Source organism: Saccopteryx bilineata, chromosome 1 (assembly GCF_036850765.1).
Source record: "Saccopteryx bilineata isolate mSacBil1 chromosome 1, mSacBil1_pri_phased_curated, whole genome shotgun sequence".
Classification (NCBI taxonomy): domain Eukaryota; kingdom Metazoa; phylum Chordata; class Mammalia; order Chiroptera; family Emballonuridae; genus Saccopteryx; species Saccopteryx bilineata.
Window position 1 is genome coordinate 212,752,468 of NC_089490.1, and position 25,195 is coordinate 212,777,662.

A 25,195-nucleotide genomic window follows, 5' to 3' on the forward strand; every position below is an offset into this window, starting at 1 on the left:
TTGGACATTGAATATTCAGCCCTCAGAAGGAGCCAGCCTATGACACTGGTCAATGTGTACTCATTTTTAAGAATCTCAGTGTGCAATGTATATGCATGGAGATAGATACTAGTCATCATCTTATGCCTGGCTTCTGTTTCAGTTTGCTACTGCTTTTACTGTCCCTACTTCTTTTCACAGTTCTCTTTTTTTTATTTTTTTTTATTGTATTTATTTTTAATGGGGTGACATCAGTAAATCAAGATACATATATTCAAAGATAATATGTCCAGGTTATCTTAAAGTTCAATTATGTTGCATACCCATCACCCAAAGTCAGATTGTCCTGTCACCCTCTATCTAGTTCTCTTTGTGCCCCTCCCCCTCCCCCTTCCCTCTCCCTCTCCACTTCCCCCGTAACCACCACACTCTTATCAATGTCTCTTGGTCTCACTTTTATGTCCCATCTACGTATGGAAAAATGCAGTTCCTGGTTTTTTCTGATTTACTTATTTCACTCCATATAATGTTGTCAAGATCCCACCATTTTGCTATAAGCACAGTTCTCTTAAGCATCCTGTGTCTTGGCTTCCAGCCCTCATTACAAGCTTTATTTATTCTATTGAAGCAGATACACCTGGGACAATCCATTCCTGACTCCATTTTAATTGGCTTGGATTTAAATGTTTCTTGTTCTTGGGTAAAAAGATCATGATTATTGAGTCAAGTTAATTCTAAGTTGACTGGACTTGATAAGTTACTTTAAATTTTTTATTGTAACTTTTCATTGCTTGTAGTTGGTTTCTTCATGTTTACTACAACTTTCCATTTACAGAGTCATAGGATGCCATATAATAGTGAGAAAAATTAAACCTCAGAGTGTCAATGGACTTACCAAAATTCACACAGCCTAGTGGAAGAGGTGAGCTAGAACTCTAGCCCTCTGAGCTGCAATGTGCTATAGAAAAATAATCATAGCCTTTGGTTTAAAGCTTGTTCATAGCTCTTTATCCTATTCAGAAGATATTCTACTTTTCTTAAATAGTCTCAATGGACATTATACCATGGAAAGAGTTTCCACCAGCTTTGAGATCTTTCCAAGAGAAAAAAAAAGGCCATTCATAAATTCAATGTTAGAAATATTAGTCCTACACTGAAAATTGTATTTTCTTTTTCCAGTGACAAATCAATAAAATGCACGTACATGTTTATCCAGCCAAAAATAAAATGAGATAAAGCACTAACCATAGTCAGTGTTTTCTGGCTCCCAACAATTTGAAGGCCAAAAATAGGGTGTCTGCGGAATGAAAAGAAGTGGAAAACCAGGTTAGACACACGAACAATTAAAAAAGATTTTTGTTTACAAGCTGTATTTATATTTAGCATTACCTAGAATAGTTCACTAAAAATATGTTTGGAATTTAGAAAAGGTATCCAGAGAGGCATCATAAGGTTTTTTTTCTACATTCACCTTGCTGAATGATCATTCAGCCCCCAAATATGCGCAGCACCAACAGGTATTTAAAAGGTCCTATATTTTCTGCAATTTTGTCCACTGACATAACAGTAAAAGGTTTGGTTGCATTACCCAAACAAAAAATTTAAACCTACAAAGACTGAAAGCAGAGTATTATATTCAGCAAGACTCATGTTTAAATATAACATGTTTAGGCCCTGGCTGGTTGGCTCAGTGGTAGAGCATTGGCCTGGCATGCAGGAGTCCTGGGTTCGATTCCCGGCCAGGGCACACAGGAGAAGTGCCCATCTGCTTCTCCACCCCTCCCCCTCTCCTTCCTCTCTGTCTCTCTCTTCCCCTCCCGCATCCAAGGCTCCATTGGAGCAAAGTTGGCCCGGGCACTGAGGATGGCTCTGTGGCCTCTGCCTCAGGTGCTAGAATGGTTCTGGTTGCAACAGAGCGACGTCCCAGATGGGCAGAGCATCGCCCCCTGGTGGGCATGCCGGGTGGATCCTGGTTGGACGCATGCGGGAGTCTGTCTGACTGCCTCCCCATTTCCAACTTCAGAAAAATACAAAAAAAAAAAAAAGAAATATAACATGTTTATATATAACAAATTGTTTTCTATGATTAGAATACCTCAATATTGATGTCAATAGATCCAAAGTCCCAACTCTGAGTCAAACTCTTTCCCTAGGGTCTGGTAATCATTTGCTTGGCTCTATTAATTATATACTGAAGCTCTTAACTTCCAGATTAATACAACTTTCCCCCCTCACTAAAAAATGCTTCTCCTTCTCCTTCTCCTTCTCCTTCTCCTTCTCCTTCTCCTTCTCCTTCTCCTTCTCCTTCTCCTTCTCCTTCTCCTTCTCCTTCTCCTTCTCCTTCTCCTTCTCCTTCTCCCTCTCCCTCTCCCTCTCCCTCTCCTTCTCCCTCCTCCTTCTCCTCCTCCTCCTTTTCTTCTTCTTCTTCTTCTTCATCATCTTCATCTTCATCTTCATCTTCATCTTCTTCTTCTTCATTAAGTGAGAGAGGCAGGCAGGCAAAGACACACTCCCACATGTACCCTGACTGGGATCCACCTGACAAGCCCCCTCAGCAACCAAGCTATTTTAGTGCCTGAGGTGAGGCCATGGAGCCATCCTCAGTGCCCAGGGCCAACTCTGCTCAAACCATTTGAGCCATGGCTGCTGGAGGGGAAGCAAAAGGGGATGAGGAGGAGGAGGTGAGAATCAGATGGTCACTTCTCTTGTGTGTCCTGACTAGGAATCAAACCTGGGACTTTCACACATGGGTCTGATGAGCAAACCAGTCAGGGCCAAAATATTTTCTTAAGAAGAGTCTATTGCTCTAAAATTTTAAACTGTACAAACCAGAGATAATTTTTAACTTATAATGTTTTAGTTGATTGATGTGATTAACAACAGCCTGAAACCTGATTCTGTGAAATTCTAGAAACTGACTGACAAAACTACAAACAAAATGGCAGGTCAGGAAAACCGTATTGTCATCATCAACATTTTATATTTTCTAAAAGGGCTTTTCTATTTCTGCTAGCTGGATATAATTGGCTCCAGACCATGAGAAAGTTCAATGACCATTTTTCTACTCTATAAAATTCTGGGTTTTTTTAAGTGATGATGCTCTAGGACCCAATGGAATAGTGACTGCAAACGTCAGCCTTGTGGACTTAATTATATTTATTAGTCAATTATATAACTATCTGTGTGTAACAAGCAGATTTGGGTAATCCCTGATTACCTAGTTGATAATTCTACCTTCTAGAAAAGGGATTCTGAAGACGGGGACAAGGGTAATTGGGGAGAACTGTTTGTTTCTGGGGAAAGCATTCGAAGCTGCTCAAGGACTCCCAGGAGGGTTTAATTTCTCCTCCAGTCATTCTTGCCAATTGCTAATATTAGTTTTGTACACATGTGAACAAAATGGCAGCAGAAATTTGGGGGGGGGGAAAGGTTGAACCATTAGACAAGGAGGATATCAAGACTACCTCTTCACCTGAGTACCATCTGAGCTCATGTGAGATGAATCTTTGAGGATTTGATTTCTTAGAAATAATATTGGGTAAGGATTCTAGAAAAACCACAGGAGAACAAAGTAATTAAAATCTTGGTTTCATGTGGGCTGCTATTGAGCTAACTTCTTGCAGAACTCATTATTCCTTGTGAATTGTTTTATTTGGGTGTGTGTGTGTGTGTGTGTGTGTGTGTAAGCGTGCACATATCAATTTACCTAACTTATAGAATACCTATTCTACTCATGTTGGTCAGATGTATACTAATTTCCCTTGACACCACAAGGTATTCTTGCTGCATTCTTACAAATTTTCTTTCTTTATTTTTTATCATTTAGTGAGAATTTCTTGAATGTAAAAATAAAAGAATGAAACTACTGTATTCTGTAGTACCACAAGGAAATGTCAAAAACCAATATTCTTCACTAATATTATATGATTTTTCTTAGGAAAAGTGTTTTGGCTTATAGTAGAATGTAATTTAATAAAGAGCAAAGCCTTCTAGTTTTCTGGAATTAAAAGATATACTTTTATAGTTCTTATAGACTTTAGGCCATTTGTAATGTATGAGTGTTGATTTTCTTAGCTATGATAAAACAGATCTAAAACTGTCCAGTGATTTCTTTCTTTATTTATTTATTTACAGAGACAGAGAGTAAGTCAGAAAGAGGGATAGACAGGGACAGACAGACAGGAACAGAGAGAGATGAGAAGCATCAGTCATCAGTTTTTCATTGCTCATTGCAACACCTTAGTTGTTCATCGATTGCCCTCTCATATGTGCCTTGACCGCGGGCCTTCAGCAGACCGAGTAACCCCTTGGTGGAGCCAGCGACCTTGGGTCCACGCCGGTGGGCCTTTCCTCAAAGGAGATGAGCCCGCACTCAAGCTGGCAACCTCTGGGTCTCGAACCTGGGTCCTCCGCATCCCAGTCCAACGCTCTATCCACTGCGCCACTGCCTGGTCAGGCAAAAAACTGTCCAGTGATTTCTTAATAATCTTTGTTGAAAATTATTAATGTGAGGAAAGTTACAAAAGGGACCTAGAAAATCATGTCAGATCTTAATTTCAATTAGCTAAGAGAGAATAATTAGAGAATTGCAAGTTTACATTAATACAAAAACCACTTGGTTAAAAATGTACTAGAAATTGAGACAAATTTACATATTGTTGTATGACAATGAAATTAAATTAGACTTCTGTTTGTCTCAAACTCATACCCTGAAGCTTTTTAAGATTCTTTTTTTTTTTGTATTTTTCCGAAGCTAGAAACGGGGAGAGACAGTCAGACTCCCGCATGCGCCCAACCGGGATCCACCCAGCACGCCCACCAGGGGGCAATGCTCTGCCCCTCCGGGGCCTCGCTCTGCCACGACCAGAGCCACTCTAGCACCTGGGGCAGAGGCCAAGGAGCCATCCCCAGTGCCCGGGCCATCTTTGCTCCAATGGAGCCTCGGCTGCGGGAGGAGAAGAGAGAGACAGAGAGGAAGGAGAGGGGGAGGGGTGGAGAAGCAGATGGGCACTTCTCCTGTGTGCCCTGGCCGGGAATCGAACCCAGGACTTCTGCACGCCAGGCCAACGTTCTACCGCTGAGCCAACCGGCCAGGGCCGCTTTTTAAGATTCTTAATGATGGTTAGAATCTCAATCATTCACTGGAAGAATTATAAACATGAAATTACAAGTTTTCCATTTTAATTCTTGATTTCTAAAACCATTCTGAGGAGTTGATTTTCAGTTCCATGAAATAAAGAACTTTCTGATTCTTGAAACTGATTCAAAAAATGAACAATAATATGTACTCTATTATTAGAGCCATTTAAATAAAGACTGATTAATGCCTTAGTAGATATTATAGCAGGAATTCAGCTTTTCTTGACTTTTCTTTTTTTGTTTGTTTTGTTTTTTTAATCATGATTTTAAGATTTGATGATCATTGGATTTACAAACATATCATATAATAGTCTGTCAGCTGTCTAGGCACACTGTACTATATAACCTCCTGCCTCTACCTAGTAATGTTTCATTTATCATTCACACCCATTCCCTTGCTTTGTCTTAATTTGTCGTTGTTTTTTTTAAATCCAGGACACAGTATGTCTCTCCACTTATTTTATTTTTCAGATACAATTTATATTCAATATTATTTTGTATTAGTTTCAGGTGTACAGCCTAGACATTAGACAATCATATACTTTACAAAGTTTTTCCACTGATATTTCAAGTATCCATATGTAGTTCTTCCCTATGCTGTACTTTACATTCCCATGACTATTTTGTAACTACCATTTTGTACTTAATTCAATATAACTCAGCTCTAAAAAAGAATACAATCTTACCACTTGTAACAGCATGTTTGGACCTAAAGAGAATTGTGCTAAGTAAAATAAGTCAGTCAAAGAAAAACAAATATCACATGATTTTACTTACACGTGGAATCTAAAGAACAGAAAAAACAAACAAAAAAACCCCAAACAGAAACAGACTCATAGATCTAGAGAACAGACTGATGGTAGCCAGGTTTGGGGGACTAGGTGAAAAAGGTGTCTTAATTTGTTTTTAAAAAGTCTCCTTTTCTCCAGAAAAAAATGGTAGTCCATTCCCAGCTTTGCTCATTTGACCCATGAGCAAGATGAAGATATTTAAACCTTGTTTGCCTACTCATTTAAGTCAGAGAAATTAGTAGAGCATGCTAAATTTGCAGAATTAAAGCCTGCAAATTATGCCAATTGAAGCCACCATCATTAACTTTGGGCCATGCCTGAACTAGTTTTATGTTTTTAAAAACATTTTTCCATTGACTTTAGAGGAAGAGAGAGAGAGACAGGGAAGCATCAACTCATTTCCCTTAGTTGTTCCATTTATTGTACGCTCATTGAATGCTTCTCACACGTGCCCTGACCGGGTATTGAACCTGTGACCTTGGCACACCAGGACAAAGTTTTATCCACCTGGCCGAGGCCTGAAATGGTTTAAGAAATAATTTTGAAATAGATCATTCTCAAGAGATTAACTATAATCAATGCTTCTTTTATAGATATACTCTTTTATACATGCATTGTTTCACTTGTAATATTGTGAGTATAGATTAAGGTTTCTACTTTTATTAAAAAACAAAACCAAAACCTTTTATTCAGAATTGTGAGAATTTTATTAAGAGGTTACTAGAAGTTTACTTATTATAGTCTCTGTGTAAAAATTTTATAAGAAAATAATATATGAAAAATGTTATCCTGCAATTGTAAAGTAACTCCTTTAAAAATCAAAAAATGTTAGTAGTACATAAGCAATTTGCTAATCACAAATAACTTTTATTTATTAAAATGTTAACCTTAGGAACCCAAGTTACTCTAACTTAATATGCTGTTTTAAGCTACCATTACTTTAAGTTTAACCGTATAATAGATAAAGTTCCATTATTTTAAAGCCTTTTAAAATTAGATAATTTAAATTGCTTGAATACCTAGGTCAATATCACAATTTTAGGAAATTGTTTTATCTCTTAACTGCTCAGTGCAAAAAGTCTTATGATTATTTACTTTGGATAAAACAGACAAAAGGAAGTAACATGAGACAGATGTCCCCAAGGGGACAAGATATCTGAGAACACTTTTAAAAACATAGTTTCTTCCTTGTTCTCAGTTTTCTCAAGCAAGTTCTTAGGCACCCAAATTACTATTCAGCTGTTGATTTAGATTTAGAAGATCTAGTAATATTCGTAACAAGTGAGAAGAACATTCCAATATCTGAAAGTTGGACAATGAAGAAAATCCTCTAAGAATACCAACAAGGGATTAAGCTAGAGTCTGAACACTGGTGTTTTGTTTGTTTGTTTGTTTGTTTTTTGTATTTTTCTGAAGTTGGAAACCGAGAAGCAGTCAGACAGACTCCCACATGCGCCCAACCAGGATCCACCAGGCATGCCCACCAGGGGGCGATGCTCTGCCCATCTGGGACATCACTCTGTTGCAACCAGAGCCATTCTAGCACCTGAGGCAGAGGCCACAGAGCCATCCTCAGCGCCCGGGCCAACTTTGCTCCAGTGCAGCCTTGGCTGCGGGAGGGGAAGAGAGAGACAGAGAGGAAGGAGAGGGGGAGGGATGGAGAAGCAGATGGGCACTTCTCCCGTGTGTCCTGGCCGGGAATCAAACCCAGGACTCCTGCACGCCAGGCCGACACTCTACCACTGAGCCAACTGGCCAGGGCTGAACACTGGTGTTTTATGTGTCCTAATTTATAGGCTAGAATCCACTATTCAGTCATTAATAAATTGTGATGTTTAATGAAATGCAGAATACATTTGAGATAAATCATTGTGAACTCAAGTGTCAATTGCATATTCAGTGACTTAAAGCAGAGTCTACAATCTGCTGGCATAACAGTGCCCTGTCTCATTAGAAAAATGACTTAGAAGGACTCTTGTCAGTTTGAAAATTATCTGTTGTGCCCTCCTATTTCAGACAAATATGGATACACAAAGTATCATGCATATCAGTCTTCACAGACTTGTAGAAGGCCTCAGATACCCACATGTAGAGGGTTTGTCTAATTTGCTAAATTCTGCCCTGGAACTTCAAGCATTCTATGAAAGTTTGCTTGGACTGAAGATGGTTCTAGATTATAGCTGGGGTCCAGAGTACCATAAACTTAGTAGCTAAAAACGTAACTTAAGAGATGAAGAACTCTTTTATCTCCCTGAATTCCATTAAGTTACTCTGAATTCCTCTCAAACCTTTCATATAAAATATAACTTTAGTAATCATAGAATTTAGTTCTCACAAGTCATCTTAACTAAGCCCACTCCATCTTTCTTTGTTTATTGCTTAGGTCTTAAATTTAACAATTTGTTTTTAACTCGTCTAATTCAAATGTCATAATTTTCAAATTTTCTGTAGAAATAATTAAACAAAATACAGACGTCTCTTTTACAGCTAAAGGATACTTCATTAAACTTACTTACTTGAAACCGGTAAAAGGTGCCGTCATCCTTGAGACTGAGGACGTGGTCTGAGATTGGAAAGAAGTAGCCGTGGGCAGCCATTAATGTTCCCAGATGGAGGGCCTCCACTGTTTCATGAAAATAAACAACAAATAGATGAACACTTTTTTTTATTTTTTTTACTTTTTTAATTTAATTTTTATTTTTTGTATTTTTCTGAAGTTGGAAACGGAGAGGCAGTCAGACAGACTCCCGCATGCGCCCGACCGGGATCCACCTGGCATGCCCACCAGGGGGCGATGCTCTGCCCATCTGGGGCATCACTCTGTTGCAACCAGAGCCATTCTAGCGCCTGAGGCAGAGGTCATAGAGCCATCCCCAGTGCCCGGGCCAACTTTGTTCCAATGGAGACTTGGCTGGGGGAGAGGAAGAGAGAGACTGAGAGGAAGGAGAGGGGGAAGGGTGGAGAAGCAGGTGGGTGCTTCTCCTGTGTGCCCTGGCTGGGAATTGAACCTGGGACTCCCGCATGCCAGGCCGACGCCTACCACTGAGCCAACCAGCCAGGGTCATGAACACTTTTTTTAAAGTATGAATTTATAGTAGTGTAGAGTTTCATCATATTTCCTTTGGAAAATATTCTTGCATCCAAAAAAAAAATCTTGGTTGGTACTTTTTCCTTCTTCTTTGTTCAGCTATTTTACATGAAGGACTCAGAAGGCTCTGGTTTCCAGTAATCACTGTGTAGTGACTAACCTCACCCTGTGATGGCCAGCCCACAAGTACATAAAGTCATGGAACTTTGAAATTGGGAGATTATTCTGAAATCACAGAATCTGACTCCTTCATTTTACAGATGGGACATAATTTGCTATATATTCATGTTTATCTACTCATCTACAAACAATTCTATTGGGCATTTATATAATACTTTAAACTTTTAAAAGTGTTCCCATTTGCATTATCTCCTGGCTTGTACCACAAATATCAAATACTATCAGCGTTTTTTCTAGTGGATCATTATTATGTGATGCTAACAGGGAATGTTAAGGCATCTAGAACCATTTCTGCTACAGTAAGTGAGCCTACAGTCCTGTGATTGTCCAAACTGCTCTAGCTTTTACTGTTTAACATACAGTATCCTAGATATGGACTAGGACACTAGGAGGCTTATTTGACACTGAAAACATATTTTGCCAGTATGCAGGGAGTTAGAACATAATACTGTAATTGTCATATTCTGTCTATAGCAGCCAACAGTTTTTTCCAATAAAGGATTAATGAAATATGATCAACAGAGTTATTACTGTATTTGTGCAGGGCTAAGATAAGTTTTCTGATGTGAAGTCTAGACAATATAAATCTGTGCAACATAATTTTTTATTCTAACATGAGCATATATGTATATAGAAAATACAAAAAAAGTTAATTTCTTTATATTTGTATATCTTTATACACAATTTATTGATAGATTTATTTCTGTTTCTTAGACAAGTAGTAAAAATGGTTCCTTAGGATTGTCACAGTAGTTCCAGAACTATGTGGATCTACTAATAATGAGGAGCTTAGACACTCTAGCCAGTACTGAGTCAACAAGCTGCTAAGCTAAACATGAAAACCTTCTCCCCCTTTCCCTTCTATGTGAATAATAGTTATTTTTTTCAGTTATGTGTTACTATGACACCCTTTTTAATTGTTATATAATATCTTGCAAACATTTTAATTTGTAACTTCTACTTTCAGCCTTTCAATGCATTGTTCTTGTGAATAATAAAGAACAACTGTCAATCATCCTCTTAATCATGTCTTTGAAAGATGGTTATTAGTTGTCTCAGTCATCTTCTTCACACGCTCAATCAGGTCCCTTCCTGCACAGAATGATCTTTTTCTACCAGGGATTATTTTTTCATCAATTATATATCTATATGTAATTTTTTTTCATTATTTCCACACCTTTTAATTCAAAGTCAATGACTTCTCACAGCCTGTGTTGCCTACAAATATATACTAACATATTTTATGATTCTTACTAAAACTCTATAGCTAGTGGGATGTTTCAGGAAGGGGGAAAAAACCACCTCTGAGATACCCACTAGCTTTAGTTACTTAAATTTTCTGTGCCTATTAATAAAAGTTAACAAAGCCACCTTGCAGGGTTGGTATAAGAATCAAGTAAGAATCTATGTAAAGAAATTGGAGTGGTGCCTTGTGCATAGTAGATACTTCATAAATAGTAGCTATTGTGCTTCATGATTTACATACTGAATGACTTTTACTTTCTCCAAGGTATCCTAAGAAAATCCACTTCTATAAATTTGCCTTTAATTAGGCTGAGGGAGGGAAGCTGGCAATCCTAAATAGCACCAGCTATTCCTATCTTCTTTTTGTGTGGATTATCTATAAAATTAAAATGGTAAGAAGATCTTTGAGGGTTGCTGGCCCATATCAGTGAGCAGGTACTTGTAGCCTTGGTCTTAGCCTGAGTCCCTGGCTGCTCTGTCGGGCAGCACTGGGTAGAAAATGTATTATAGTCACTTTAGGATGTCAAAATCAGGTCGCCCACCCAACCTGTTATAGCCAACTTCATTCGTTTTATTCCCAGCAGTCTATGGCCTAGGAAACTATTACTATCACTCTTTTCCAGAAAAGAGAAATTGAATTACAGCACAGGAGGAAGTTTGTAGTACAGATGCAAGAAAGAAAAAATAAGATGCTCAGAAAGATAAATAGTAAAGAGCTTCTGGACTCTAAGCATATAACAGAGTGTGACTAAAAACAAAGACAACAAAAACAGTCGAATGACAAATGACTATGAGGATTAAAAAAATGTAAAGTAAAGGTAGGGAAGTAAATACATCAGAAGCGAACGAACATTAGTATGCTCTTACCTCGAGCATCTATTAAATATTAACTCTATGATAGAATCACACCTTTAGAAAGGGCCAGGTGCATGTCTGCAGGTTTTCTGCAGGAAGCACCACCACAATTAGACCTGCATAGATGTTTGCTGATAAAAGTGACAGTGAATGATCTAGTAACTTTTACCTCTTTTTTTATTGGAATAGATAACATTCTATTTTTGTTTGATTTGATGGTATAAACTCTGTCACTGCCCTGCCAAGAGATATTTATGCTCCCTTGTTTTATTAATGGGAAAAACTGGTTTTGATAAATTTCCAAAATGCCTAGAATTCAGTAGCTACACACACACACACACACACACACACACACACACACACACGGCTATCAATAAGATCAAAATTTAGTTTCTATATGGCTCACATGTACTTCAGACATAGAGTTTTAATCAAACCATTTAAATTGATATGTAAGGGGACTGAACTTCTAATAAATATTATAAAATGGCCCTACCAGTTGGCTCAGTGGTAGAATGTCAGCCCAGTGTGTGGATGTCCTGGGTTTGATTCCTGTTCAAGGCACACAGGAGAAGTGACAATCTGCTTCTCCACCCTTCTCCTTCCCCCTTCTCTTTTTCTCTCTCTTTTTCTCCCTCAGCCATGGCTCAATTGATTCAAGTGCATCAGGCCTGGGCACTGAGGATGTCTCCATGGAGCCTCTGCCTCAGGAGCTAAAAATAGCTTGGTTGCAAGCATGGCCACAAATGGGCAGAGCATCGGCCTCAGACAGGAACTGCTGGATGGATCCTGGTCAGGGCACATGTGGGAGTCTGTTTCTTTATCTCTCCTCTTCTCAGTTGGAAAGAAAAGGAAAAAAAAATATTATAAAATGATTTTGAGGTCACTGATCAAGTAGTAATCCAGAGAGGTAGAGATTATAGAAGTTACATGTTCTGTCATATGGCCTCTAGCAACACATAAATTCTTAGATGAAAAATCAAGAAATTGGAGTGAATTTTCTGCGTCACTGAAGACTAGAAGCTTTGTATAGCAATTGCATAAGTAGCTATTGAATCAGTATTTGCTAAATAGGTGAATAAGTAAGTTTATGAATAAATAACACAGAAAGAATATTAAAAACATAGTACTGAATGAAAAATATGAAACAAATGGTGTTTACATTGTGATGAGGAGGAGCTTGTTCAGCTCCTCCAAGATTATGTAATTGATCAAAGTCTTTCTCCAAATACTTTTATAAGCTTTAGAGGTGGGCTGTTGTAGGTATTTTATTACAGGAAAGACAGTAGTGATATAAAAGATATGAGTGCCACTAAGGGATCTTGCAGTAGGCTGTGGTAATATTCACAAGGTTGAATTGTTTGTTGCTAGTGATAAACAAGAAGCTATACTTCCCCGTGGTCCTGCTGCTCTTGAATCTCAGCACAGTTTTAATCTAATAAGAATCTGGAGGACCAGTGGCAGTCTTAGAACAAAGTGTTGAAAGTTTAATGAGTAATCCATCAAGATCACCCTCCCAATAATGGCACACCAGATGGCTCCATGACATTATGCTTCTCAGCAAAAAAATCGCTAATTAATCTTCTTGTACATGTGTCATTCACATCCCCCACAGAGCTAAATAAACATTAACAACAAGCCTACTATATGATTTCAGTTTATTTTTCAGTTGGATAGTTGAGCTATGAAGCAGCTGAGAAATAAAAATCCATTTCCAAACAACTGATACTATGTGACCAGACTAATGGAGTTAAGTCTGATGCATTTATTGTGTCCCCAAAGCAGTAGAATTATTAAAATCCTTTAAAAGTAAAAGAAAATTCTTCATAACATGACTTGTCTTTGGACCACAATATTTCAGAATGTTAATAGGATTTTAAAATCATGATATGAAAGGAGGCTGTGTTATTCAGTTCTATATTTCTATGCATAGAAATATATATTTCTATATCTGGTTCCATATTTCCAACATATTTTCTAAACTCAGGAATAGTTTCCTGGCCTGACCTGTGGTGGCGCAGTGGATAAAGCGTCGACCTGGAAATGCTGAGGTCGCCGGTTCGAAACCCTGGGCTTGCTTGGTCAGGCACATATGGGAGTTGATGCTTCCAGCTCCTCCCCACTGTCTCTCTCTCTCTCTCCTCTCTAAAATGTGAATAAATAAAATAAAAAAAAAAGAAAAAAGGAATAGTTTCCTTGTTCAGAGGTCCCATTGCTGGAAACTTCAACAATATAGGTCATAAATTTGAAATGATGAAAAAATACTTGAGTCAAGAAAATAATAATTAAAAAACCTCACTAAATCTTGTTTTTATTCCTGTAATAACTTATTTACTTTTATTTTATGTCTTTGAATAAACAAATATTTTTTCATTATCAGTATGCAACACACTGAGGCAGCAAGTGGGGTTAGTATATGGGGAGAAGTATATTAGAAGAAAATCTACTCAATATGAGAAAAAATGGCAGTGGATAAGTTACAAAATAGTAAATTAGGCATTTGTCATGATGATTCTGACTCTTGAAGGAAAGAATTGTCAAACTTGTTATTCTCTATTTAAGAAGGCAGGGAAAGTGGTCATTTTAGAAATACTTGAAAATATTCCAGTAGAATTGGCATTTGAAAAGGTAAGTCATGTGGAAAAATCACACATGCAGAACATATTATTCTCTAACAAAGCCACGTAAAAGTGAAATATTACTACATTTAGGAATTTCTGAGGTAAGTCCATTTTCTCTTTCGTCTTTTGATTTTTAACATTATTTCCACATAAAAAAAATTAAGTATTGTTTGTTTTTCAGCTATCACAAATTGGGATACAGAGGCGAATAATACCCAGGCCAGGTAGCTCAGTTGGTTAGAGTGTCATCCTAATACTCCAAGGTTGTGAGTTCGATCCCTGGTCAGGGCACATAAAAAAATCGACCAGTGAATGCAGGAATAAATGTAACAACACATCTATGTCTTTCTCTCTCTCTCCTCCTCTCCCTTTCTCTGTCTCTAAAATTAATTTTAAAAAGTTTAAAAAGTAAATAAACAAACCTTAATGTATGTAATTTAAAAAATCATGACGGGTATGAGAAGCAATCATGAGTTGCAAAGAGAAACAGTGAGCAACTCAAGTGAAGCTATATGAGTTGATGCTTCTCATCTCTTTCTCCCTCTCTCCTTCTACTTTCCTGTCGAAGTCTCCCCTCTTAAAAAAATCAGGTAAGGAACTAAGGGGTCTGAGAAGTGAGAGGCTACAATAACCAAGAGGAAAAGAATATACTAATGTATCTGATAATGGATTAGAATTGGAAACATCAGTATTTACTACCTTTGCTTAAATATAGATACAGATTCTCACATGGAAAAACTTTAGACACATGCATTTGTAAACACACATATATTTTCTTACTCTGTCAGTTGAGAGGGCTTAAGAAAAGAAAACACTTACACCTGACAACAATGAGCACATCTGGATTTCGGTTTCTAATATATTCTCCAGTCAAAGGAACTAAGACTCCATGGAGAAACAGAAATTCCTGAACCTAGGCCTGGGGCTGGAAATATAGAAGATGAGTATAGAGCATCTTGTAACATCAGAATATCAAAGAAAAAGCTAAAACACAAAATTAAAACAAACAACAAACAAAAAAGACACCCCCCACAACTGCCCCAAACTCCTACAATGATGGGAGTATGCCAAAGGGACACTGAGAGGTCCCAGAGGTCAATTATGACATAATTTTTACAATAAAATAAATTAAGTAGTATTGGGGATATATCCCAAAATATTTTAAAAAATATATTTGTAGGTTTATGCTGATATAAATGAATGAATGAATGAATGAATAGAACTTCTCTGCCAAAAATTTCTAGTAATTTATGTATATACTTCACCCTTAAATGAGGAAGAGCCTAACTCCCTAACTGAATCAACTCTAAATAGATTGGACTATGCTGGGGGAAAAAATGCCTATCTTTCATTCACATGAAAAGAATCTTATTAATGAATTTTAGTTTAATTACAAAAATGTCTCACTGAAATCATATATAAAGTGCAGTTATAAATAAAGTTACATTGAATGATAGAATCCACTTGAATTATATTAATACTTTAGCATGTTCAGAATTTGAATGTGTTAACAGAAATGATGAAATTGGGATAGAAAAGACAAAAGCTATAAATGATGGACAAGTTTTTATTCAAATATTTACTAAGGTGACAAATTAAATATTTAATTTTCATTGAATAAAATGGTGGTAGTAGTAAAAATGATCTGTAAAATAGTGCATGTCAATGTAGCCAATTTGAACAAAAATCGAGCAGAGTTTCTAGAAAAATACTGGTATCAAAAAATTTTTAAAAGCACTACTTCCTTCAGTTTGCAATTATGTAATTTGCTGCTGGCCTTTTTCATCTCCTCAAGCATCTCTTTTTTTTCTTCTAAAATTCAGGGGTTTCTAAACTTTTTACACAGGGGGCCAGTTCACTGTCCCTCAGATCATTGGAGGGCCACCACATACAGTGCTCCTCTCACTGACCACCAATGAAAGAGGTGCCCCTTCCGGAAGTGCGGTGGGGGCTAGATAAATGGCCTCAGGGGGCCATATGCAGCCAGTGGACCGTTGTTTGGGGACCCCTGTCTAGATATTCAATACAACAGTGATACCTATAAGAGGGTGGCAGGCTGTATGCACTGTCTGGCTGAACAATTTTTATATTCATTATAATAAAAATAGTCTATGATAAATTGGGAGTTCATTTTACCTTTCAGTGAGGTCTTTAGACATTTAATATTATTGTGCTAATGTGTATTTTCACTTACTTCCAATAAAAACTGTTCAAAATATTGAGGTGCCAAAACATTTATTTTTGTTACTTTCCCAAGTACTACCCTATTACAATTTGCTTGCCTTTCATTGTTAGTCCATCTTCATGAAGAGTATTACTCATGTGTGGCCCCTACTCCTTATTTCCAATCTCTTCCTTAGCGCTTTGTACTCTCTTCTGCACCAAAAACTCTACTGAATGGGTTTTCTCAAAAGGGTCATCAGTGGCTTCTTCATACAAAAGTCCTATGGCTTCCCCCCCCCCACTCCCTCCATCCTCTCCCCTTAACAAGCTGTGTATGATGAGTCTCTATTCATGGAACCCTGTGCTTGAGTTCTATTACACACTATCTACCTGCTGTTTTTCCCTCTGGCTCCCAAACTCTCCTTCCCTGCCTTTCTCCTTCCAACCTCTACTGTGAGGAAGACCCTTGAAATCTATCTTTGCTATGATTCCTATTTTCCTTTACTTTCTCTATATTATGTCTTCTTTGACAAGCTCACATAATTTCAAAGCTTTGATTACCAAATGTACCACTCACTCATTCACTTACTCAGCACAGTGGGAAAAGTACTAAGCAACATGCCAGCACTGTTCTTAGAAAAGTGCATGGCTTATTTAATTGTCCAAATAGGCAAACCAATGGTCACTTAGCCACACAGTGTAATAAGGAGTGCAGGGGGATGAGCACAGTATAGTCTGGGGAAATAGAAAAAGTCATCCAATCTAAACTTTGGAACTCAGAAACTCTTCCTGGAGGTGTTGATGTGTTCATTCAAGTCATAAATAGAAAACAGATGCAATGAAGCAGAAGAGTTTTCAAGAAAAGAAAGCAGCCCACACAAGTGCTTGTGATCTAGAGTGCAAAGTCACTTCACAAACAGAGAGCAACCCAGTATTCGGAAGGAACAGGGTAGGGAAAAGATTTGTGACCTGAGCAGGTGCAGTAATAAAAGGGCTATGTTAAACGAAGATTTTATATTCAAGTTAAAAAGTTTGAATTTTATCCCCCGGGCAAAGGGGGACCTATTAGAGTTGCTGAAATTTAGAAGGTACGTGCTTAGATCTGACCTTTAGAAAGATCATTTTAGATGCAGTGAAATGAATATATGGTCATGGGATAAGGGAAAAAGAGTAGATATAAGTTGGAAGATTGTGGCAGTCCCCAGAGAGATGTGACTGAGGCTGGGATGAGGAGCCAGACAGTGGGGTAGAGACAAGTGGACAGTTTTAAGAGACATTTAGGAGGAAAAGTCTGTATAGATTTTGGATTAAAATAATGACAATTGGAGTGACGTCACGGAAATGGCGCCGTGAGCAGCACGTCCGACAGATCTCCCCTAAATCACAACAAATTTATCAACTAGAAACAGAAAAATTTATCCTCGGAGCATTCCGGAGTTCCACACAAACTGAAAGCGAAAGGACTGTTATCACTTGAATCTGAGAGACGAGGGTGTGGAGGAAGCTACAGCAGCGACGTTCATTCAAGCCGCGAGGGAGTGCGCCTGTGGTGAGTCAGCCCACACTCCGGAGCCGCGAGCAGCCGCGGGAGCGCGCCCGGTATGGTTGCAGAGCGAGCACCACCCACACTCCGGAGCGCGAGCAGCCACCGGTGTGCCCTGTCCGGTTGCAGAGCGAGCACCGCCCACATTCGGGAGCCGCGAGCAGCCGCGGGCGCGCGCCCGGTCCGGTTGCAGAGCGAGCACCGCCCACACTCTGGAGCGGCGAGCAGCCGCGGGCGCGCGCCCGGTCCGGTTGCAGAGCGAGCACCGCCCACACTCTGGAGCGGCGAGCAGCCGCTGGCGCGCACCCAGTACGGTTGCAGAGCGAGCACCGCCCACACTCGGGAGCAGCGAGCAGCCAACGGCGCGCGCCCGGTCTGGTTGCAGAGCGAGCACCGCTAACGTTCCCAGTGGCCCGTGCACTGCGAGTGAGAGTCGCCAGCCACAGGTGCCCAGAGCACCCCATTCGCGCGCGTGCCCTGGGCATTCCACACGCCCAGAACGCCCTACTGGCCCACACACCCAGGGTGCCCCATTATCCTGCGCCTGGTGCGATCCAGCCGCCAGCAGCAGGGCGAGCGGGAGAGGCACCAGGGTGGTCTTCTACTTGGGAGATTCTCTCCGTGGGCGGGGCACCTCACCCAGCCATTCAAGCTAACAATCAAGTGTTGGGGAAGGGGCGCGCGCAGGCAGCCTAAAATACCTTCGGGAGCACAGCTGCGACCCAATCACTGAAATTAGCTTAACCCATGAAATCTGTGCACCCTCGGTTCTAATTTGATAAGATCTCTCTCAGTTCAGCGACCCAAGACAAGAGGCGTGATATTTTTTAGTGCCTCTCGCTAAAGGGGCAGGGGCAACTTCTGATTGATAGAGCCTCCATATTCAGGGATAAACACTAACAAGAGGGACTTGGCAGATAATAAGATCTATACTACACTAGTCGCAAGCAGAGACTAGTGCCTCTTCTTCCCAGCAAAAACAGGCTACAAAGTGTGGAAAGCCTGGGTTCAGAGGTCCAACTGAATGCTAGGCGCTGAACAGTCACCTTGACAACAATTGACTCCCACCCCCGCCTGATTACACTGGAGGCCCTGACTGCCAGAGCCTTTCCCAAAGCCTTGCACTGAGTAGGGATAGAGTGGGGATTTCCCAGCTCTTTGAGCCTCTTACTCCCCAGGCAGAAGCAGTTGCAGCCTTATAGCTGGATCACCAGGCTGCTAATTCAGGAAGGGGGGACTAGGAGACAGAATCCAGGAAAGCAAACTCTCTCATCGTTGGACCCTGCAAACGCCAACAAGCCTTGACTACCAGCAAGACTAAAGCCAATTATATGACATTGCCATAGAATCCCATCAACTGCAAATCCCTACCTAAGTGTGACACAGGGGCAGAGTCCGGGGTACAGAGTCACTGACCAGGAAGAGGGAGAGAAAAGAAAAAGGAAGAAGTTAACCTCTCAAAATCAAGAAAAATCCACAGACTTTACAACTTGTTCCAATAATTTTTTTTTTGTTTGTTGTTGTTTGTTTCTTCTATCTTATTGCCTTTATTTCCTCAACCTCGGTCCTTCTATTCTCTGCCCATTTTATGCTTCCCTTTTCTTGAACTACACTACCCATAATTGTTACATTTTATTTCTCTTCTTCATCCTCACCCTCCTTTAAGGTTATACTCCAAAAGACTTAACTCTCACTCTCTCCTCTTTTGTTTTTTTTTATTTGCTTTATTTAGTTTTTTTCTCTTCCTTTTTTATTTCTTCCTTCGTTTATCTCTCTTTCTTATTTTTTCCTTTCTATTCGTTTTTTCTTTTCTCGTTTTACTTTCCTCCCATTTAATCCTCAATCACGAACAAATTAGTTAATTTGGGACTCAAGGCTTTTTTTGGCTTTATTTTTTTTTTTGCTTTTGTTTTTGTTTTTTTCTTGTTTGTTTATTTTTGTGGCATTTTGGGTCCTCCCAACCCAAGGTCTCCATTGTATTTAGTCTTCGCTCCACTTAATACAACAGATTTTTACTTATTATTTTTATTTTTTTCTTCTTTATTATTCTTTTTTTGGTCCTTTTTTCTGGTTCCCTCTTATCCCTCTCATTATATCTCTTAGTTGACCATCACTTACAAGCAAATCATCTTATGCTTGTCTAAAATTTTCTTCCTTTTTTTTTTTTTTTTGCATTTAGTAGGTCCCTACTCCCTTTTTTTGCCACTTGAACTCTTCACCCCAAATCAGGCCCTCCATTATAGGCACGATATTTCCCTGAGGAGGGGAAAGGAGGGAAAGAGAAGAAAGAAAAAAAGGGGGAAATAATAAATTATTACTGTTTTTTGTGTTTTTTTTGTGGGGTATTTTACCTTTTTATTTTTTTTTTTTTTTTTACTTTTTACTCTTTATTAATTCTAATTAGTGCTATCAACAAGACCACCCTCAGATGCCAATAAGAAAGAGGAAATCGAATATTATGGATACAAAAGAAAGAGAGGTAACACAAATAGATGTAGAAAAATCTGTGGAGAAAAGACTTAACATATTGGAAGCCTTGGAGCTAAATGACAGAGAATTTAAAATAGAAATCTTAAAAATACTCAGAGATATACAAGAAAACACAGAAAGGCAATATAGGGAGATCAGAAAACAACTCAATGAACACAAAGAATATATTACCAAGGAAATTGAAACTATTAAAACAAATCAAACAGAAATGAAAAACTCAATTCACGAGCTGAAAAACGAGGTAACAAGCTTAGCTAACAGAACAGCCCAGATTGAGGATAGGATTAGTGAAATAGAAGACAAACAACTTGAGGCACAACAGAGAGAAGAAGAAAGAGACTCAAAAATAATAAAAAACGAGAAAGCCCTACAGGAATTGTCTGACTCCATCAGAAAGAATAACATAAGAATAATAGGTATATCAGAGGGAGAAGAGAAAGAAAATGGAATGGAGAATATACTCAAACAAATAATAGACGAGAACTTCCCAAGCCTGTGGAAAGAACTAAAGCCTCAAATTCAAGAGGCAAACAGAACACCGAGTTTTCTTAACCCCAACAAACCCACTCCAAGGCACATCATAATAAAGATGACACAAACCAGTGACAAAGAAAAAATTCTCAAGGCAGCCAGGGAAAAGAAGAGTACAACATATAAAGGAAGGCCTATTAGATTATCATCAGATTTCTCAGCAGAAACTCTACAAGCTAGAAGAGAGTGGACCCCAATATTTAAAGCCCTGAAAGAGAGAAACTTTCAGCCAAGAATACTATACTTATCAAAGCTATCCTTCAAGTATGAAGGAGATATAAAAACATTCACAAATACAGAAAAGATGAGAGAATTTATCACAGAAAACCCTCACTCCAGGAAATACTAAACAGGGTTTTCCAACAAGATTCAAAGAAAAAAGAAAACAACACCACAAGTAACAGCTCCACCAAGAACACAATAAAACCAAACTTAAACTGTGACAACAAAGGAAAAAAAGGGGGGAGAGGATGGAGATTAACAGTAGCAAAGGACGATGAAGTGCAGAAATACTTATAAGATAGGGTACTACAATGAATATGGTAGGTACCCTTTTCATTACTTAATGGTAACCACCCTTGAAAAAACCACCACAAAAACACTTGACTTAAAAAAGGTAGCAACAGAGGAAAGAAGTATGGAACACAAACAAACAAAAACAAATGATAGAAAAACAAAAGAGAAGAATCAAACTAGATACAAAACTAACAGAAAGCAATTTATAAAATGGCAGTAGGAAACCCACAAGTGTCAATAATTACACTAAATATAAATGGATTAAACTTACCAATAAAAAGACACAGAGTAGCAGAATGGATTAAAAAAGAAAATCCAACTATATGCTGCCTACAAGAAACACATCTAAGCAACAAGGATAAAAACAAATTCAAAGTGAAAGGCTGGAAAACAATACTCCAAGCAAACAACACCCAAAAAAAAGCAGGCATAGCAATACTCATATCTAATAATGCTGACTACAAGACAGAAAAAGTACTCAGAGACAAAAATGGTCATTTCATAATGATTAAGGGGAAGTTGAATCAAGAAGACATAACAATCCTTAATATATATGCACCAAACCAAGGAGCACCAAAATATATAAGACAGCTACTTATTGACCTTAAAACAAAAACTAACAAAAATACAATCATACTTGGAGACCTCAATACACCGCTGACGGCTCTAGATCGGTCATCCAAACAGAGAATCAATAAAGATATAGTAGCCTTAAACGAAATACTAGAACACCTGGATATGATAGACATCTACAGGACACTTCATCCCAAAGCGACAGAGTATACATTTTTCTCTAGTGTACATGGAACATTCTCAAGAATTGACCATATGTTGGGCCACAAAGACAATATCAGCAAATTTAGAAAAATTGAAATTGTACCAAGCATATTTTCTGATCATAAAGCCTTGAAACTAGAATTCAACTGCAAAAAAGAGGGGGAAAAACCCACAAAAATGTGGAAACTAAACAACATACTTCTAAAAAATGAATGGGTCAAAGAAGAAATAAGCGCAGAGATCAAAAGATATATACAGACAAATGAAAATGAAAATACGACATATCAGAATCTCTGGGATGCAGCAAAAGCAGTAATAAGAGGAAAGTTCATATCACTTCAGGCCTATATGAACAAACAAGAGAGAGCTGAAGTAAACCACTTAACTTCACACCTTAAGGAACTAGAAAAAGAAGAACAAAGACAACCCAAAACCAGCCGAAGAAAGGAGATAATAAAAATCAAAGCAGAAATAAATGAAATAGAGAACAGAAAAACTATAGAAAAAATCAATAAAACAAGGAGCTGGTTCTTTGAAAAGATCAACAAAATTGACAAACCCTTGGCAAGACTCACCAAGGAAAAAAGGCACAGGACTCAAATAAATAAAATCCAAAATGAAAGAGGAGAGATCACCACAGACATCATAGAAATACAAAGAATTATTGTAGAATACTATGAAAAATTATATGCCACCAAATACAACAATCTAGAAGAAATGGATAAATTCCTAGAACAATACAACCTTCCTAGACTGAGTCATGAAGAAGCAGAAAGCCTAAACAGACCAATCAGCAGGGAGGAAATAGAAAAAACTATTAAAAACCTCCCCAAAAATAAAAGTCCAGGCCCAGACGGTTATACTAGTGAATTCTATCAAACATTCAAAGAAGACTTGGTTCCTATTCTACTCAGTCTTCCAAAAAATTGAAGAAGAAGCAGTACTTCCAAACACATTTTATGAGGCCAACATAACCCTCATACCAAAACCTGGCAAGGATGGCACAAAAAAAGAAAACTACAGACCAATATCTCTAATGAATACAGATGCTAAAATACTAAACAAAATACTGGCAAATCGAATACAACAACATATTAAAAAAATAATACATCATGATCAAGTGGGATTCATCCCAGAATCTCAAGGATGGTTCAACATACGTAAAACGGTTAACATAATACACCATATCAACAAAACAAAGAAGAAAAACCACATGATCTTATCAATAGGCGCAGAAAAGGCTTTCGATAAAATACAACACAATTTTATGTTAAGACTCTCAACAAAATGGGTATAGAAGGAAAATATCTCAACATGATAAAGGCCATATATGATAAACCATCAGCCAACATCATGTTAAACGGCATAAAACTGAGGACTTTCTACCTTAAATCAGGAACAAGACAGGGTTGTCCACTCTCTCCACTCTTATGTAACATGGTCCTAGAAGTTCTGGCCAGAGCAATCAGACAAGACAAAGAAATAAAAGGCATCCATATCGGAAAAGAAGAAGTAAAGCTATCACTTTTTGCTGATGATATGATCCTATACATCGAAAACCTGAAGGACTCCACAAAAAGATTATTAGAAACAATAAACCAATACAGTAAGGTCGCAGGATACAAAATTAACATACAAAAGTCCATAGCCTTTCTATATGCCAACAATGAAATATTAGAAAACGAACTCAAAAAAATAATCCCCTTCACGATTGCAACAAAAAAAATAAAATACCTAGGAATAAACATAACAAAGAATGTAAAGAACCTATATAATGAAAATTACAAAGCATTGTTAAGGGAAATCGAAAAAGATACAATGAGATGGAAAAATATTCCTTGTTCTTGGATAGGAAGAATAAATCTAATCAAAATGGCCATATTATCCAAAGCAATATACAAATTTAATGCAATTCCCATCAAAATCCCTATGAGATTTTTTAAAGAAATGGAACAAAAAATCATCAGATTTATAAGGAATTATAAAAAACCCCGAATAGCCAAAACAATCCTAAGGAAGAAGAATGAAGCTGGGGGCATTACAATACCTGACTTTAAACTATATTATAGGGCCACGATAATCAAAACAGCATGGTATTGGCAAAAAAATAGACACTCAGACCAATGGAACAGAATAGAAAGCCCAGAAATAAAACCACATATATATGGTCAAATAATCTTTGATAAAGGGGCCAACAACATACAATGGAGAAAAGAAAGCCTCTTCAACAAATGGTGTTGGGAAAACTGGAAAGCCACATGCAAAAGAATGAAACTCGACTATAGCCTGTCCCCGTGTACTAAAATTAATTCAAAATGGATCAAAGACCTAAATATAAGACCTGAAACAATAAAGTACATAGAAGAAGACATAGGTACTAAAATCATGGACCTGGGTTTTAAAGAACATTTTATGATCTTGACTCCAATGGCCAAGAGAAGTGAAGGCAAAGATAAATGAATGGGACTACATCAGACTAAGAAACTTCTGCACAGCAAGAGAAACTGATAACAAAATAAACAGACAGCCAACTAAATGGGAAATGATATTTTCAAACAACAGCTCAGATAAGGGCCTAATATCCAAAATTTACAAAGAACTCATAAAACTCAACAACAAACAAACAAACAATCCAATAAAAAAATGGGAAGAGGACATGAACAGACACTTCTCCCAGGAAGAGATACAAATGGCCAACAGATATATGAAAAGATGCTCATCTTCATTAGTTATTAGAGAAATGCAAATCAAAACTACAATGAGATACCACCTCACCCCTGTTAGATTAGCTATTATCAACAAGACGGGTAATAGCAAATGTTGGAGAGGCTGTGGAGAAAAAGGAACCCTCATTTACTGTTGGTGGGACTGTAAAGTAGTACAACCATTATGGAGGAAAGTATGGTTGTTCCTCAAAAAACTGCAAATAGAACTACCTTATGACCCAGCAATCCCTCTACTGGGTATATACCCCAAAACCTCAGAAACATTGATACTTGAAGACACATGTAGCCCCATGTTCATTGCAGCACTGTTCACAGTGGCCAAGACATGGAAACAACCAAAAAGCCCTTCAATAGAAGACTGGATAAAGAAGATGTGGCACATATACACTATGGAATACTACTCAGCCATAAGAAATGATGACATCAGATCATTTACAGCAAAATGGTTGGATCTTGATAACATTATAAGGAGTGAAATAAGTAAATCAGAAAAAAACAAGAACTACATGATTCTATACATTGGTGGAACATAAAAATGAGACTAAGAGACA

At 38.1% G+C, this 25,195-nt stretch overlaps 1 protein-coding gene across 6 annotated transcripts in view; it reads right to left on the reverse strand.

Annotated features, from left to right (window-relative positions):
- RGS7 (regulator of G protein signaling 7) overlaps positions 1-25,195 on the reverse strand; it is a 476,419-nt gene that overhangs the window by 120,322 nt on the left and 330,902 nt on the right. For all 6 annotated transcript variants that reach the window (XM_066235224.1, XM_066235205.1, XM_066235210.1 and 3 more), the window contains 2 exons: positions 8,426-8,532; positions 1,225-1,276 (listed from right to left, as the gene is read on the reverse strand). In XM_066235224.1, coding sequence (XP_066091321.1) covers positions 1,225-1,276; positions 8,426-8,532 — 159 coding nt within the window. The remainder of the gene's footprint in view (positions 1-1,224; positions 1,277-8,425; positions 8,533-25,195) is intronic.